Source organism: Melozone crissalis, unplaced genomic scaffold (assembly GCF_028551555.1).
Source record: "Melozone crissalis strain CALT ecotype California unplaced genomic scaffold, PUWL_Pcris_2 ptg000536l_1, whole genome shotgun sequence".
Lineage (NCBI taxonomy): Eukaryota > Metazoa > Chordata > Aves > Passeriformes > Passerellidae > Melozone > Melozone crissalis.
Genome location: NW_026536234.1, coordinates 19,936 through 39,145, shown reverse-complemented (window position 1 = coordinate 39,145; position 19,210 = coordinate 19,936). Strand labels below are relative to the sequence as shown.

Below are 19,210 nucleotides of genomic sequence, written 5' to 3'. Positions count from 1 at the left end.
AACCCCAAAGAAGACCCAAATCCTTGGAGGCCAAAAATGGGAATTCAGGGTTTCATTTACACCATCTCCAAGGTTCTCCAGACCTCCCAAAAGTGCTTAATTAACACCTAATTAGTCTTTGCTAATTACCGCAGGGCCATCAGCACTCCAGGTCCAGAACAGAACCCCCCTGAGGAACCTCTACAACCCCAAAAAAAAGTCAGAAAAACGGGAATTCAGGGTTTAATTTCCACCAACTCCAAGGTTCTCCAGACCTGCCCAAAGTGCTCAATTAACCACTAATTATTCTTTGCTAATTAGCGCGGGGCCATCAGTGCCCTGGGGCCACGGCGGAGCCCCTGAGGAACCTCTATAACCCCCAAAAAAAGTCAAAAAACGGGAATTCAAGGTTTAATTGCCACCAACCCCAAGGTCCTCCAGACGTGCCCACAGCGCTTTAATTACCCCTAATTAATTAGCGGTGGCTAATTAGAGCGGCAGCCGGCCCTGCTGGATGTCGCGGAAGGCGGCGCGGCTCAGCGGGACGTACGAGCGGCGCGCGGCGTCGCGCAGGAACAGCCGCTCCCCGACGACGGCGGGGTCGAAGCCCTCCTGCACCAGGTGGGTCTTGCACTGCTTGAAGGTGCCCGTCACCTGCAGGGCGTCCTGGGGACAGCGACAGCGGTGGCACCGCGTGACCAACGGTGGTGCCCGGTGACCACTGTTGGCACCACTTGGCCACCATTGGGACCATGTGACCATTACTCCAGGTGACCACCATTGGCACCGTGTGACCACCATTGGCTCCAGGTGGCCATCATTGGCACCAGGTGACCATGATTGGCACCAGGTGACCATCATTAGCACCAGGTGACCACCATTGGCACCAGGTGACCATATTAGCTCCAGGTGACCACCATTGGCACCAGGTGACCACCACTGGCACCAGGTGACCACCATTAGCTCCAGGTGACCACCATTAGCACCAGGTGGCCACCATTGGCACCAGGTGACCATCATTAGCTCCAGGTGACCACCATTAGCACCAGGTGACCACCATTGGCACCAGGTGACCATCATTAGCTCCAGGTGACCATCATTAGCTCCAGGTGGCCACCATTAGCACCAGGTGGCCATCATTGACTCCAGGTGACCATCATTAGCTCCAGGTGACCACCATTAGCACCAGGTGGCCATCATTGACTCCAGGTGACCATCATTAGCTCCAGGTGACCACCATTGGCACCAGGTGACCACCATTGGCACCAGGTGACCATCATTAGCTCCAGGTGGCCACCATTGGCACCAGGTGACCATCATTAGCTCCAGGTGACCACCATTAGCACCAGGTGACCACCATTGGCACCAGGTGACCATCATTAGCTCCAGGTGACCACCATTGGCACCAGGTGACCACCATTGGCACCAGGTGACCATCATTAGCTCCAGGTGACCATCATTAGCTCCAGGTGGCCACCATTGGCACCAGGTGACCATCATTAGCACCAGGTGACCACCATTGGCACCAGGTGACCATCATTGGCACCAGGTGACCATCATTAGCTCCAGGTGGCCACCATTAGCACCAGGTGGCCATCATTGACTCCAGGTGACCATCATTAGCTCCAGGTGGCCACCATTAGCACCAGGTGGCCATCATTGACTCCAGGTGACCATCGTTAGCACCAGGTGACCACCATTGGTACCAGGTGAGCACCATTAGCACCACGTGGCCACAATTGGCACCAGGTCACCATGATTAGCTCCAGGTGACCATGATTAGCTCCAGGTGGCCACCATTAGCACCACTTGGCCACCATTGGGACCATGTGACCATTATTGGTGCCAGGTGACCCCCATTGGCACCAGGTGACCATCATTGGCACCAGGTGGCCACCATTGGGACTATGTGACCATTATTGGTACCAGGTGACCCCTGTTGGCACCAGGTGACCATCATTGGCACCAGGTGACCACCATTAGCACCATGTGGCCATCACTGCCACCAGGTGATGCTCGTTGGCACCAGGTGGCCTTTGGGGTCGAAGCCCTCCTGCACCAGGTGGGTCTTGCACTGCTTGAAGGTGCCCGTCACCTGCAGGGCGTCCTGGGGACAGCAACAGCGGTGGCACCGCGTGACCAACGGTGGTGCCAGGTGAGCACCATTGGTGTCAGGTGAGCACCATTGCCACCAGGTGAGCACCATTGGCTCCAGGTGGCCACCATTAGCACCAGGTGGCCGCCATTGGGACTATGTGACCATCATTGGCTCCAGGTGACCATCATTAGCTCCAGGTGACCATGATTAGCTCCAGGTGGCCACCATTAGCACCACTTGGCCACCATTGGGACTATGTGACCATTATTGGTACCAGGGGACCATCATTGGCACCAGATGGCCACCATTGGGACCATGCGACCACCGCTGGCACCAGGTGACCATCATTGGCACCAGGTGGCCGCCATTGGCACCAGGTGACCCCCGTTGGCACCAGATGACCACCATTGGGACCAGGTGACCACCATTAGCACCATGTGGTGGGGGACAGCGACAGCGGTGGCACCGGGTGACCAACGGTGGTGCCAGGTGGCCACCATTGGCACCAGGTGACCATCACTGGCACCATGTCACCATCATTGGCACCATGTGACCCCCGCTGGCACCAGGTGATGCTCGTTGGCACCAGGTGGTTCTCTGGATGAGCTCTGAAGTCCCCTCCAACCCAAACCCTCCTGTGACCCCACCTGGCCATGATGGAGCTGGAGGAGCTCTAAAGTCTTCTCCAACCCAAACCATTCCATCATTCCATGAGTTCCACCATTCCATCAGTTCCAAAGTTCCCTCCAACCCAAACCCTTCCATGATTCCACCTGGCCACGATGGAGCTGGATGAGCTCTGAAGTCTTCTCCAACCCAAACCCTTCCATGATTCCACCTGGCCATGATGGAACTGGATGAGCTCTGAAGTCTTCTCCAGCCCAAACCCTCCCGTGACCCCACCAGGCAATGATGGAGCTGGATGAGTGCTGAAGACCCCTCCAACCCAAACCCTTCCATGATTCCATGAGTTCCACCATTCCATGAGTCCTAAAGTCCCCTCCAACCCAAACCCTTCCATGATTCCACCTGGCCATGATGGAGCTGGAGGAGCTCTGAAGTTTTCTCCAACCCAAACCATTCCATGATTCCATGAGTTCCACCATTCCATGAGTTCCAAAGTTCCCCCAACCCAAACCCTTCCATGACTCCACCTGGCCATGACCAGAACTGGATGAGCTCTAAAGTCTTCTCCAACCCAAACCCTTCCATGATTCCACCTGGCCACGATGGAGCTGGAGGAGCTCCAAACTCCCGCCCAACCCAAACCCTTCCATGATTCCACCTGGCCACGATGGAGCTGGAGGAGCTCCAAACTCCCGCCCAACCCAAACCCTTCCATGATTCCACCTGGCCATGATGGAACTGGAGGAGCTCTAAACTCTTCTCCAACCAAACCCTTCCATGATTCCACCTGGCCACGACCAGAACTGGAGGAGCTTTAAACTCTTCTCCAACCCAAACCCTTCCATGATTCCATGAGTTCCACCATTCCATGAGTTTCAAAGTCCCCTCCAACCCAAACCCTTCCATGATTCCACCTGGCCATAATGGAACTTCTCCAACCCAAACCATTCCACCATTCCATCAGTTCCACCATTCCATCAGTTCCAAAGTTCCCCCAACCCAAACCCTCCCATGATTCCACCTGGCCAGGATGGAACTGGAGGAGCTCTGAAGTCTTCTCCAACCCAAACCTTCCATGATTCCACCTGGCCATGGCCAGAACTGGAGGAGCTCTGAAGTCCTAAAGTCCTAACGTCCCCTCCAGTTCAAACCCTTCCATGACTCCACCGGGCCATGACGGAGCTGGAAGAGCCCCAAAGTCTTCTCCAACCCAAACCCTCCCGTGACCCCACCAGTCCCTGATTGGCCGTTCCAGCGCTGGCCCCTCCCCCTGCCCCGCCCCCGGTGGGCGTGTCCCGCTGACCTGGATGCGGACGAAGCGCGGGGCGGCGTAGTTGGGCAGCGCGTCCTGCGTGACGGCGAACAGCTCGTCCCCGTCGAAGGCGGCGCCGTCCTTGAGGCGCACGGCGGCCATGCCGCAGCGGCCCTCGCACCCTGCCGACGTCACCCGGCGTCACCCGGGGCCACCTCACCTCCCTGGGGTCTTCTGGAACCCCTTGAGATACCGAGGGGGGGGTGGCCAAACGTGTTTGGGGTGGGTTTGTCCCATTTTGGGATGGTCCCGTGCCGGGTGCTCCTTTGGGGTGAATTCTCCCAATTTTTGCCTCCTTTGTGACCCAACCCAGCACCTGACCCTCACTCTGGGCGACCAAGTCCCGTTTTCACCATTTCGGGGTCGTTGTTGGGGATTTTTTGTGCTCAAAGCACCCCTGGGTGTTAAAAAGCCCCTTTTGAACCTTCTTGGTGGTGGCTGAGACCACCTGGGGACACCTCGCCCACCTCAAGGTCCTCGTTTTGGTGGCTCAGACCATCTGGGGACACCTCAAACCCCCTCAGGTCCTCATTTTGGTGGCTCAGACCACCTGGGACACCTCACCCACCTCAAGGTCCTCGTTTTGGTGGCTGAGACCACCTGGGACACCTCACCCACCTCAAGGTCCTCATGTTGGTGGCACAGACCACCTGGGGACACCTCACCCACCTCAAGGTCCTCATGTTGGTGGCACAGACCACCTGGGGACACCTCACCCACCTCAAGGTCCTCGTTTTGGTGGCTGACACCACCTGGGGACACCTCAAACCCCCTCAGGTCCTCATTTTGGTGGCACTCACCCGGCACGGCCACGCCGTAGACGTTGACCTCCTGGATGAAGCTCACCGAGGCCAGCGTGGCCTCCACCTCCGTCGTGGCCACGTTCTCCCCTTTCCACCTGGGGAGGAGAAGGGATGGAACCGTCAGGGGCGTCATGGACACGTTTTATGGAAATCCTTTTGCCAGGATCTTTCCTCCTGAGAGGCTGAGAAGCTTCAGCTTCTCCAACTTTGCTGCTTTGGGAGGGGATCTGGAGAATTTTTTATCAAGCATGTGAAATTGATTCTGAGTTGATGACCAATGACAGCCCCACCTGTGTCGAGGCTGTGAGCAGCCACAGATTTTATCACAGATTTTATCACAGATTTTATAATTTTATTTCCTTTCCTTTCCTTTCCTTTCCTTTCCTTTCGTTTCCTTTCGTTTCCTTTCCTTTCCTTTCCTTTCCTTTCCTTTCCTTTCCTTTCCTTTCCTTTCCTTTCCTTTTCCTTTTCCTTTTCCTTTTCCTTTCCTATGAAATCCTTTCTTCTTTTCTTTTAGTAAAATTTTTTATATTTAATTTTCTTTTAATATAATATATATATTAACATAATGTAATGTAGTGTAGTGTAACGTCATGTAATGTAATGTAATGTAATGTAATGTAATATAATATAATATAATGTAATGTAATATAATCGAATGTAATATAATGTAATATAATATAATATAATGTAATATAATATAATATAATATAATATAATATAATATAATATAATGTAGTATAATGTAGTATAATGTAATATAGTGCAACGCAATGCAATGCAATGTAATACAATGTAATATGATAATATTTAATTTTCTTTATAAAATTAAATAAAACTATAAATAAAAGCACAAATCCTCCCTCTGAACCATGGAGTGCAGGTTCTCATCTCCTCCCTCCTCCTGGGGACCCTCAGACCCCACCCACGGAGGAGATCTGCAGTTACCGGAAGGTGTCTCCGACGCGGTCCTGGAAGTAGACGAACCCCTCGGTGTCCATCACCAGGAGGTCGCCGCTGTTGAAGAAGGCGTCGCCCTTGGCCAGGACGTCCCTCAGGATCTTCTTCTGCGTCTTCTGCGCGTCGCCGGCGTAGCCGTGGAACGGCGCGCTCTTGGTGATCTTCATCACCAGCAGCCCCGTCTCACCTGCGGCGAGGAACAGGACGGTTGGAGGTCGCCCAACCCCTCCCGTGGTTTCTCCCAGGGGTTCCTGGTGGGTCCCTGGTGGTGGGGACGTGGTTTGGGCGGTTTGGGTGGGTGGGTGTCCGTGCCCCCTTACCGGGTTTGGTGGGGATGCAGAGCCCGCGGTGGTCGCGCTCGGGCTCGTCCCGCTCCACGTTGTACCTGATGAGCTCGAAGGGAGCGAAGAGCTGCAGGGGAGGGAGGAACTCGGGTCAGAAACGGGGATTTCCCTCCATGGAAAGTTCCAGAATTTCCCTCCCATGGAAATTTTCCTTTTCATGGAAATTTCCAGAATCCGTTCAATGGAAATTTCCAGAATTCATTCCGTGGAAATTTCCAGAATTTCCTTCAGTGGAATTTTCCAGAATTTCCTGCTTGTGGAAATGTCCAGAATTTCCTTCCTGTGAAAATTTCCCTCCAAAGGAAATTTCCAGAGTTTCTCTCCTGTGGAAATTTCCAGAATTCATTCCATGGAAATGTCCAGAATTTCCTTCAGTGGAAATTTCCAGAATTTCCCTCCCATGGAAATTTCCAGAATTTCTTTCCCATTGAAATTTTCAGAATTTCCCTCCCATGGAAATTTCCAGAATTTCCGGCTTGCAGAAATGTCCAGAATTTCCTTCCCGTGAAAATTTCCTTCCCATGGAAATTTCCAGAATTCATTCTGTGGAAATGTCCAGAATTTCCTCCTGTCTGGAAATTTCCAGAATTAATTCCGTGGAAATTTCCAGAATTTTTTTCCTGTGGAATTTTCCTTCCTGTGGAAATTTCCAGAGTTTATTCCATGGAAATTTCCAGAATTTCCTTCCTGTGGAACTTTCCTTCCCATGGAAATTTGCAGAGTTTCCCTCCCATTGAAACTTCCGGAATTCATTAAACGGAAATTTCCAGAATTCATTCCATGGAAATTTCCAGAATTGTCTTTCCCGTTGAAATTTTCAGAATTTCCCTCCCATCCAAGTGTTTGCTCCACCACCAAGAGCTCCATCCAAGATTCAACAAAGATTCATCCAAGATTCAACCAAGATTCAACCAAGATTCATCCAAAACTCATCCAAAGCTCAACCAAGATTCATCCAAGATCCACCCAAGTGTTTGCTCCACCACCAAGAGCTCCATCCAAGATTCAACCAAGGTTCAACCAAGTGTTTGCTCCACCACAAAGATTCATCCAAGACTCATCCAAGATTCAACCAAGGTTCAACCAAAACTCAACCAAGATTCATCCAAGTGTTTGCTCCACCACCAAAAGCTTCATCCAAAACTCAACCAAGATTCATCCAAAATTCAACCGTTTGCTCCATCACCAAGAGCTCCATCCAAGACTCGACCAAGACTCAACCAAGCTTCAACCAGGTGTTCGCTCCACCACCAAGAGCTTCATCCAAGAGTCATCCAAGACTCAACCAAGATTCATCCAAGATTCAACCAAGTGTTTGCTCCACCACCAACAGGTCCATCCAAGATTCAATCAAGATTCATCCAAGTGTTTGCTCCACCACCAAGAGCTTCACCCAAGATTCAACCAAGGTCCAACCAAAACTCAACCAAAACTCAACCAAGATTCATCCGAGATTCAACCAAGTGTTTCCTCCACCACCAAGACCTCCATCCAAGATTCATCCAAGACTCAATGAAGATTCACCCAAGATTCATCCAAATGTTTGCTCCACCACCACAAGCTTCATCCAAGACTCAACCAAGATTCATCCAAGATCCAACCAAGTGTTTGCTCCACACCAAGAGCTCCATCCAAGATCCAACCAAGTGTTTGCTCCACCACCAAGAGCTCCATCCAAGATTCAACCAAGGTTCAACCAAGTGTTTGCTCCACCACAAAGATTCATCCAAGACTCACCCAAGATTCAACCAAGATTCATCCAAAACTCAACCAAAACTCAACCAAGATTCACCCAAGTGTTTGCTCCACCACCAAGAGCTTCACCCAAGGTTCACCCAAGGTTCAACCAAGCTTGTGCTCCACCACCTCCATTCACCCAAGTCTTTCCTTGGCTGGAAGCCAAGTTGAGGACCCCCGTCGGTGTCACCCTGAGGACGCCGTGCTCACCTTGATGAAGGGGTTGGCCCTGCCCACGGCGCCCACCTTGCCGGTGTAGTTGATGAAGCCGGCGTTGCCCTCGGTGGCGCCGTAGAACTCCCGGATGGCGACGGGCCCGAAGCGCCGCAGGAACTCCCGCCACACCTCGGCCCTCAGGCCGTTGCCCAGCGCCAGGCGCACGCCGTGCTCGCGGTCGTCGGGGCGCTGGGGGGACACGGGGACGGGGCCACCTCAGGGGGTGTGACCGGGGAGGTGGGGACACCTCAGGGGGTGTGACCGGGGAGGTGGGGACACCTTATGGGGTGTGACCGGGGAGGTGGGGACACCTCAGGAGATGTGACCGGAGAGGTGGGGACACCTCATGGGGTGTGACCGGGGAGGTGGGGACACCTCGGAGGTGTGACCGGAGAGGTGGGGACACCTCAGGGGGTGTGACCAGGGAGGTGGGGACACCTCAGGGGGTGTGACCGGGGAGGTGGGGACACCTCAGGAGATGTGACCGGAGAGGTGGGGACACCTCAGGGGGTGTGACCGGGGAGGTGGGGACACCTCAGGAGATGTGACCGGAGAGGTGGGGACACCTCAGGGGGTGTGACCTGAGAGGTGGGGACACCTCGGAGGTGTGACCGGAGAGGTGGGGACACCTCATGGGGTGTGACCGGGGAGGTGGGGACACCTCAGGGGGTGTGACCAGGGAGGTGGGGACACCTCGGAGGTGTGACCGGAGAGGTGGGGACACCTCAGGGGGTGTGACTGGAGAGGTGGGGACACCTCAGGGGGTGTGACCGGGGAGGTGGGGACACCTCAGGGGGTGGGACCGGAAAGGTGGGGACACCTCAGGGGGTGGGACCGGAGAGGTGGGGACACCTCAGGGGGTGGGACCGGAGAGGTGGGGCCACCTCAGGGGGTGTGACCGGGGAGGTGGGGACACCTCAGGGGGTGTGACCGGGGAGGTGGGGACACCTCAGGGGGTGTGACCTGAGAGGTGGGGACACCTCAGGGGGTGTGACCGGGGAGGTGGGGACACCTCAGGTGGGTTTGGGGCGGGCGGGGCCTCACCTCGGGCGTGTTGCACAGGTAGCGCATGAGCTCGCCCACGTACTGGATGACCGAGACGTTGTAGCGGCGGCAGTCGGGCCAGAACTGCGAGGCCGAGAACTTGGAGCGCAGGACGCAGGTGGCACCTGGGGACATGGCATGGGGACTGTGACCAGGACAATTTTATCTATTGTCCTTGTCCCATCCATGCATCCATCCATGCTGTCCATCTGTCCATCCATCCATCCATCCATCCATGCTGTCCATCTGTCCATCCATCATCCATCCATCATCCATCCATCCATCATCCATCCATCCATCCATCCATCATCCATCCTTGCTGTCCATCCATCCATCCATCCATCCATCCATCCACCATCCATCCATCCATCCATCCATCCATCATCCATCCATCATCCATCCATCCATCCATCCATCATCCATCCATCATCCATCCATCCATGCACCATCCATCCATCCATCCATCCATCCATCCATCCATCCATCATCCATCATCCATCCATCCATCCATCTATCCATCCATCATCCATCCATCCATCCATCCATCCATCATCCATCATCCATCCATCCATCCATCTATCCATCCATCTATCCATCCACCATCCATCCATCCATCCATCCACCATCCATCCATCCATCATCCATCCATCATCCATCCATCATCCATCCACCATCCATCCATCCATCCATCATCCATCCATCCATCCATCATCCATCCATCCATCCACCATCCATCCATCCATCATCCATCCATCCATCCATCATCCATCCATCCATCATCCATCCATCCATCCATCATCCATCCACCATCCATCCATCCATCCATCCACCATCCATCCATCCATCCACCATCCATCCATCCATCATCCATCATCCATCCATCCATCCATCCATCCATCCATCCACCATCCATCCATCCATCCATCCATCATCCATCCACCATCCATCATCCATCCATCCATCCATCCATCATTCATCCATCCATCCATCATCCATCCAGCATCCATCATCCATCCATCCATCATTCATCCATCCATCCATCATCCATCCAGCATCCATCATCCATCCATCCATCCATCCATCCATCCATCCATCCATCCATCCATCATCCATCCATCATCCATCCATCCATCCATCCATCCATCCATCCATCATCCATCCATCCATCCATCCATCCATCATCCATCCATCCATCCATCATCCATCCATCATCCATCCATCATCCATCCATCATCCATCCATCATCCATCATCCATCCATCATCCATCCATCCATCCATCCATCCATCCCTGCTGTCCATCTGTCCGTCCCTCCCCCCGTGTCCGTACCCACGTCCAGGCACCCTCCCAGTCCCACCAGGAGCCCGGCTGAGTGGTACAGGGGCAGGCTGGTGTAGACGACGTCGTCGGGTCTCAGCCCGCAGATCCGGGCCAGGCTGGCCACCATCATCATCTTCAGCTCCGTGATCACCGCCGCCTTGGGCAGCCCTGCGGGGACAAGGGACTGGGTGGGACACGGGGGCCTGGGGGTGCTGGGGGTCTGGGGTGGGCACTGGGGGTCTCTGCAACTCGGGGTTGTTGGCTCTTGTTGGAGGAACCGTGAGGAACCTGGTCCAGGTTCATCCAGGGAGTGATGCCCATGGACAGAGGACACACCTGGCCCAGGTGGACCCACCATGGTCAGGGCTGGAGAAGGCCCCCCAAGGCCTCTCCAATGTTGATCAACACACATGGACCCAGCCAGGACACATCTGACCCAGGTGGACCCACCATGGTCCATGGTCCAGCAAGCTCCCCAAGCCCCCCAAAGCCGCCCATGTGTGGCCATGACTGGGACACACCTGGCCCGGGTGGATGGGTTGGCATTAGAGGAAGACCCCCAAGACCTCACCCATCAGTGCTGAACGACCCACGTGGACATGACCAGGACACACCTGGCCCAGGTGGACCCACCATGGTCAGCATTGCAGAAAGACCCCCCCCAAGACCCCTTCCATCAATGTTGACCCACCCACACAGACACAGCCAGGACACACCTGGCCCAGGTGGACCCACCATGGTCAGGGCTGGAGGAAGCCCCCAAGGCCTCTCCAAGCTGCCCATGAGTGGACACACCTGGCCCAGGTGGACCCATGATGGTCAGGTTTGGAATAAGCCCCAAGGCCCCCCAAGGTGCCCACATGGACACAGACAGGACACACCTGGCCCAGGTTGACCCACCATGGTCAGGACTGGAAGAAGATCCCCTAAGACCCCTTCCATCAGTGCTGAACCACCCACATAGACGTGTCCAGGACACACCTGGTCCAGGTGAACCCACCATGGTCCAGGAAGCCCCCCAAGCCCCTCCAAGCTGCCCAGGTGGACACAGCCAGGACACACCTGGCCCAGGTGGACCCACCATGGTCAGGGCTGGAGGAAGCCCCCAAGCCTCCCACAAGCTGCCCACGTGGACACAGCCAGGAGACACCTGGCCCAGGTGGACCCACCATGGCCAACATTGCAGAAAGCCCCCCAGTCCCTCCACGCTGCCCATGTGGGCACAGCCAGGAGATACCTGGCCCAGGTGGACCTGAGATGGTCAGCATTGCCGAAAGACCCCCTGAGACCCCTCCTGTGCTGACTGACCCGCACGGACACAGCCAGGCAGAACACACCTGGCCCAGGTGGACCCACCATGGTCCAGAAAGCCCCCCCAAGGTGCCCACGCCCACCCATCTCACCTCTGGTGCCCGAGGTGTAGATGGGCATGGCCTTGGAGTTGGTGTGGACTCCAAGCTCCTCCAAGCTGCCCATGTGGACACACCTGGCCCAGGTGAACCCACCACTGTCCAGGAAGCCCCCCAAGGTGCCCACGCCCACCCAGACCCCCTCACTCACCTGTGGTGCCCAAGGTGTAGATGAACATGATGGTGACCCCAGAACCCTCCAAGGTGCCCATGTGGACACGGCCAGGACACACCTGGCCTAGGTGAACCCACAATGGTCCAGCAAGTCCCCCAAGGTGCCCATGCCCACCCATCTCACCTGTGGTGCCCGAGGTGTAGATGAACATGGTGGGGACACCAGGACCCGCCCAAGGTGCCCATGCCCACCCAGACCCCGCACTCACCTGTGGTGCCCGAGGTGTAGATGAACATGGTCTTGGAGCTGGCGCTGACCCCAGGACCCCCCCAAGGTCCCCTTGCCCATCTCACCTGTGGTGCCCGAGGTGTAGATGAACACGGTGGGGACACCAGGACCCTCCAAGGTGCCCACCCAGACACCTGCACTCACCTGTGGTGCCCAAGGTGTAGATGAACATGGCATTGACCCCAGAACCCCCCAAGGTGCCCATGCCCACCCAGAGCCCCATCTCACCTGTGGTGCCCAAGGTGTAGATGAACATGGCGGTGACCCCAGGACCCCCCCAAGGTGCCCATGCCCATCTCACCTGTGGTGCCCGAAGTGCAGATGAACATGGCATTGACCCCAGAACCCCCCAAGGTGCCCATGCCCACCCAGAGCCCCATCTCACCTGTGGTGCCCAAGGTGTAGATGAACATGGCATTGACCCCAGAACCCCCCAAGGTGCCCATGCCCACCCAGAGCCCCATCTCACCTGTGGTGCCCGAGGTGTAGATGAACATGGCCTTGGAGTCGGCGCTGACCCCGGCGCGGTGCCCGGCGGGCGGCGGCTCCTCGGGGGCGCTCTCGATGTGGGGCAGCAGCGCCTCCACGCCCGCCGTGGGCGAGGCCGCGCTCAGGTAGAAGACGGCGGTGCCGGCGCGGCGCAGCTCGGGCAGCACCTCCTCCACGGCTTCGCGCAGCTCTGCGGGCACACGGGCACGGGGTGAGCGCACCTGGGCAGGTGGGCACAGCTGGAGTGCCCAATGGGCACCTGGGCACAGCTGGAGTGCCACACGGGCACCTGGGCACAGCTGGAGTGCCCAATGGGCACCTGGGCACAGCAGGAATGGCACACGGGCACCTGGGCACAGCTGGAGTGCCACACGGGCACAGCTGGAGTGCCCAATGGGCACCTGGGCACAGCTGGAATGGCACACGGGCACCTGAGCACAGCTGGAGGGCCACACGGGCACAGCAGGAATGGCACATGGGCACCTGGGCACAGCTGGAATGGCACACGGGCACCTGGGCACAGCTGGAGTGCCACACAGGAACAGCTGGAGTGCCACACGGGCACCTGGGCACAGCTGGAGTGCCACACAGGAACAGCTGGAGTGCCCAATGGGCACCTGGGCACAGCTGGAATGGCACATGGGCACCTGGGCACAGCTGGAGGGCCACACGGGCACAGCTGGAGTGCCACACGGGCACCTGGGCACAGGTGGAGTGCCACACGGGCACAGCTGGAGTGCCACACGGGCACCTGGGCACAGCTGGAGTGCCACACGGGCACAGCTGGAGTGCCCAATGGGCACCTGGGCACAGCTGGAGTGCCACACGGGCACAGCTGGAGTGCCCAATGGGCACCTGGGCACGGCTGGAATGGCACACAGGCACCTGAGCACAGCTGGAGTGCCACACAGGAACAGCTGGAGTGCCCAATGGGCACCTGGGCACAGCTGGAGTGCCCAATGGGCACCTGGGCACAGCTGGAATGGCACACGGGCACCTGGGCACAGCTGGAGTGCCACACGGGCACAGCTGGAGTGCCCAATGGGCACCTGGGCACAGCTGGAATGGCACACGGGCACCTGAGCACAGCTGGAGTGCCACACGGGCACAGCAGGAATGGCACATGGGCACCTGGGCACAGCTGGAGTGCCCAATGGGCACCTGGGCACAGCTGGAATGGCACACGGGCACCTGAGCACAGCTGGAGTGCCACACGGGCACAGCTGGAATGCCCAATGGGCACCTGGGCACAGCTGGAATGGCACATGGGCACCTGAGCACAGCTGGAGGGCCACACGGGCACAGCAGGAATGGCACATGGGCACCTGGGCACAGCTGGAATGGCACACGGGCACCTGGGCACAGCTGGAGTGCCACACAGGAACAGCTGGAGTGCCACACGGGCACCTGGGCACAGCTGGAGTGCCACACAGGAACAGCTGGAGTGCCCAATGGGCACCTGGGCACAGCTGGAATGGCACACGGGCACCTGAGCACAGCTGGAGGGCCACACGGGCACAGCAGGAATGGCACACGGGCACCTGGGCAGGTGGGCACAGCTGGAATGCCCAATGGGCACCTGGGCAGGTGGGCACACCCAGAATGGGTGGGGAGGTTGAGGTTCCCAGGTGACCGTGCCAGGCCTCTCAAATGGGCACCTGGTCAGGTGGGCACACCTGGAATCACAGGTGGGTTGAAGTTCTCAGGCGGGTACCCCGGGTATTCCCAATGGGCACCTGGGCAGGTGGGCATACCCAGAATGGGTGGGTGGGCCAAGGTTCTCCGGTGGGCACCTCAAGGTACCCCCCCAAATGGGCACCTGGGCAGGTGGGCACCCTCAGAATGGGTGGGCAGGCCAAGGTTCTCAGGTGGGCACCCCAGACATCCCAAATGGGCACCTGGGCAGGTGGGCACACCCGGAATGGCTGGGTTGGCTCAGGTTCTCAGGTGGGCATACCCCCAATGGGCACCTGGGCAGGTGGGCACAGCTGGAATGGGTGGGTGCGCCAATAGCCCCAGGTGGGCACCCTGGGTATCCCAAATGGGCACCTGGGCACAGCTGGAATCCCAAAGGGGCACCTGGGCAGGTGGGCACAGCTGGAACGGGTGGGTGGGAGGGCCAAGGTTCTCAGGTGGGCACCTTGGGTATCCCAGGTGAGCACCTGCCCAGGTGGGCACCAGACCCACCCCAAATGTGAGCCCTGGGGCTGGGGACACCCCAAAAACCCAGGAGGGCACCCGAGGGCCCCGGGCACGCAGGAGGGGCAGGGGCACCCAGAGCACCCCAAAACCCCCGAGGGGCACCCAGAGCACCCCAAAAGGGCCCCTGACCCCCCAAAAACCCCGAGAGGTGCCCAGAGCACCCCAAAAGGGCCCCTGACCCCCCAAAAACCCCGAGGGGAACCCAGAGCACCCCAAAAGGGCCCCTGACCCCCCAAAACCCAAGGTGGGCACCTGAGGGCCCGGGCACCCAGCGGGGTCCATGCAGGAGCCTGGGGGGCACCCAGAGCACCCCAAAATGGGTCCCTGACCCCCCAAAAACCCCAAAACCACCAAAAATATACACAGGGACAGGGACACACAGGGACAGGGACACACAGGGACACACAGTGACACACAGTGACACACACAGTGACACACACAGTGACACACAGGGACACACACAGTGACACACAGTGACACACAGGAACAGTGACACACACAGTGACACACGTGACACACACAGTGACACACAGTGACACACAGTGACACACAGAGAGACACAGGGACACACCCAGGGACAGTGACACTCACAGGGTCAGTGACCGTGACACACCCGGGGACACACAGGGACAGTGGCACACACAGGGACACACCCAGGGTCAGTGACAGTGACACACCCAGGGACACTGACATGCATAGGGACAGTGACAGTGACACACCCGAGGACACTGACACACACAGTGACACCTGGGGACAGTGACACACCTGGGGACAGTGACACTCATGCAAACCCCCCCAGACCACGGTCACTCACTGGGGCTGGCACAGACCATGGTGGCCTTGGTGGCCACAACCCCTCATGTCCCCCAAACCCCCCAACACCTGGGGACAAGCTGTCCCCTCTTACTGGGGTGGCCTCGGTGGCCACAAACCCCTCATGTCCCCCAAACCCCCTCAAATGCCACATTGTCCCCTCTAACCACGCTGGCCTTGGTGGCCACAAACCCACCAAACCCTCCATTGTCCCTTGTCACCAGGACTGGCCAGCATCACGGTGGCCTTAGTGGCCACAACGCCCTCATGTCCCCAAACCCCCTCAAATGCCACATTGTCCCCTCAAACCAGGGTGGCCTTGGTGGCCACAAACCCGTCAAGATCCCAAACAAACCCCCGCGACCACCCCATTGTCCCCTCTCACCAGGACTGGCCAGCATCACGGTGGTCTTGGTGTCCCCAAACCCCCCAAACGCAGTGTTGTCCCCTGTCACCAGGGCTGGCCAGCACCATGGTGGCCTTGATGGCCACAACCCCCCCAAACACCCCATTGTCCCCTCTCACCAGGGCTGGCCAGCAGCACGGTGGCCTTGGTGGCCACAACCCCCTCACATCCCCAAACCCCCTCAAATGCCACATTGTCCCCTCTAACCACGGTGGCCTTGGTGGCCACAACCCCCTCACATCCCCAAACCCCCTCAAATGCCACATTGTCCCCTCTAACCACGGTGGCCTTGGTGGCCACAACCCCCTCACATCCCCAAACCCCCTCAAATGCCACATTGTCCCCTCTAACCACGGTGGCCTTGGTGGCCACAAACCCCTCACATCCCCAAATCTCCCTCAAATGCCACATTGTCCCTCTTACCAGGGGGGCCTTGGTGGCCACAAACCCCACCAAGATCCCAAACAAACCCCATTGTCCCCTCTCACCAGGACTGTCCAGAATCACAGTGGCCCTGGTGACCACAATCCCCTCATGTCCCCAAACACCCCTGACCCTGTGTTGCCCCCTCTCATCAGGACTGGCCAGCATCATGGTGGCCTTGGTGACCATAAAGCCCCCCAACCACCCTGTGCTGTCCCCTCTCACCAGGACTGGCACAGACCATGGTGGTCTTGGTGGCCACAACCCCCTCACGTCCCCAAACCCCCCTCAAATGCCACATTGTCCCCTCTAACCAGGGTGGCCTTGGTGGCCACAAACCCCTCATGTCCCCAAATACCCCATTGTCCCCTCTCACCAGGACTGGCCAGCATCACGGTGGCCTTGGTGGCCACAAATCCCTCATGTCTCCAAACCCCCTCAAATGCCACACTGATCCCTCTAACCATGGTGGCCTTGGTGGCCACAAACACCCCAAACACCTCATTGACCGCTCTGACCAGGACTGGCACAGACCAGGGTGGCCTTGGTGGCCACAACCTCCTCACATCCCCAAACACCACAGTGTCACCTGTCACCTGGGCTGTGGTGGTGGCCACAAGCCCCTCATGTCCCCAAATACCCCATTGTCCCCTCTCACCAGGGCTGGCCAGCATCATGGTGGCCCTGGTGTCCCCAAACACCCCATTATCCCCTGTCACCAGGGCTGGCCAGCATCGTGGTGGCCTTGGTGTCCCCAACCACCCCAGCCACCCCCTTGTCCCCTCTCACCAGGGCTGGCCAGCATCACAGTGGCCTTGGTGACAACAAATCCCCCCAACCACCCCATTGTCCCCTTGTCCCCTCTCACCAGGGCTGGCCAGCATCACGGTGGCCTCGGTGACAACAAATCCCCCCAACCACCCCATTGTCCCCTTGTCCCCTCTCACCAGGGCTGGCCAGCATCACAGTGGCCTCGGTGACAACAAATCCCCCCAACCACCCCATTGTCCCCTTGTCCCCTCTCACCAGGGCTGGCCAGCATCACGGTGGCCTTGGTGACAACAAATCCCCCCAACCACCCCATTGTCCCCTTGTCCCCTCTCACCAGGGCTGGCCAGCATCACGGTGGCCTTGGTGACAACAAATCCCCCCAACCACCCCATTGTCCCCTTGTCCCCTCTCACCAGGGCTGGCCAGCATCACGGTGGCCTCGGCCGCCTCCAGCGCGTGCCGCAGCGCCCGTCCCCGCACGTTGCAGTTGAGACAAGCCATGGGACAGCCCAGCTTGGCCAGGGCCAGCCACGTCCACAGGTAGGCCGGCTCGTTGGGCAGGAACACGGCCACGGTCCGGCCCCGGCGCAGCCCCGCGCGCCGCAGCAGCGCCCAGGCCGCGCGGTTGCTGCGGCGCTCGACGTCCTCGAAGGTGAGCACCTGGTCCTGGAAGAGCAGCAGGGGATGGCGCGGCCGCCGCCGCGCGTGCTGCCGGAACACGTCCAGCAGCGTGGTGGCCGGCTTGGCGGCCGCGCGCCGGCGGCAGCGCAGCGACGCCCGCGCCATGGTGCCGAAGAAGGCCAGGTCCTGCCACAGGAAGGGCGCGAGGCGGGCGGCGGCCAGAGGAAGCAGGGCCAGCAGCACGGCCAGCAGGGCCGCCGCGGCCGGCAGCGGCACCGCCATGGCCATCGCACGGTGGGGACGGTGGCCAAGGTCCGCGGGGCGACCTTTGGGCCGTGCTGGTGGCGGTGCCGGGGCCGGAGGTCGCCGCTCTCTGGTTCGTGCTCTCTGTTTGTTTTCCTTCCTCCTCTCCGGTTGTTTTGCTCCCTTTGGCCTTCCCCGCCCCCGGGAGCGGCTCTGTGGGCACAGCTGTCACAGCCCGCTGGCTCTGCCTGCCCGGCCGGCTGGCTGGTTGTCTGTCCGTCCGGCTGGCTCTCTGTTGAGCTGTCCACATGTCCATCTGTCCAGCCTATGTCCGGCTGTCCGGCCTCTGTCCAGCTGTCGGGCTGTCCAGCCTCTGTCTGGTTTTTCAGCCTCTGTCCAGCTGTCTGGCCTCTGCCATCTTGACTGTCCAGCTGTCCGGCCTCTGTCTGGCTGTCCGGCTGTGCAGCCTCTGTCCAGCTGTCCAGCTGTCCGGCCTCTTTCTGGCTGTCTGGCCTCTGTCTGGCTGTCCGGCCTCTGCCAGCCTGGCTGTCCAGCTGTCCGGCCTCTGCATGCTCAGCTGTCCATCTGTCCAGCCTCTGTCCAGCTGTCCGGCCTCTACCACCCTGACTGTCCGGCTGTCCGGCCTCTGTCTGGCTGTCCAGCCTCTGTCAGCCCAGCTGTCCATCTGTCCGGCCTCTGTCCATCTGTCCACCTTCTGTCAGCCTGGCTGTCCATCTGGGACATCCCAGGGACACCTTGGGGACACCCTGGGGACACCCCAGAGACACCTTGGGGACACCTGGAGGATACTCCAGGGACACCTGAGGTACACCCCCGAAGCAGGGACATCCCAGGGGACACATCAGCGACACCCCAGGGACACCGGACATCCCGGGAACACCCCGGGGACACCTCAGGGACACCCCAAAAACAGCTCAGGGACACCTGAGGGACAATTCCAAAGCAGGGACACCCCGGGAGACCTCAGGAA

General features: G+C 58.5%; 1 protein-coding gene across 1 annotated transcript; it reads right to left on the bottom strand.

Annotated features, from left to right (window-relative positions):
- Window positions 1-468: 468 nt before the first annotated feature.
- Window positions 469-18,264, bottom strand: LOC128950267 (long-chain fatty acid transport protein 2-like). Its single transcript, XM_054295150.1, has 10 exons — window positions 17,769-18,264; window positions 12,721-12,930; window positions 10,449-10,607; window positions 9,121-9,245; window positions 8,071-8,265; window positions 6,100-6,190; window positions 5,768-5,966; window positions 4,817-4,914; window positions 4,008-4,138; window positions 469-645 (listed from the first exon to the last, which is right to left on the bottom strand). The coding sequence occupies exons 1-10, from the start codon at window positions 18,262-18,264 to the stop codon at window positions 469-471; spliced, it is 1,881 nt and encodes a 626-aa protein (XP_054151125.1).
- Between the last annotated feature and the right edge of the window lie 946 nt (window positions 18,265-19,210).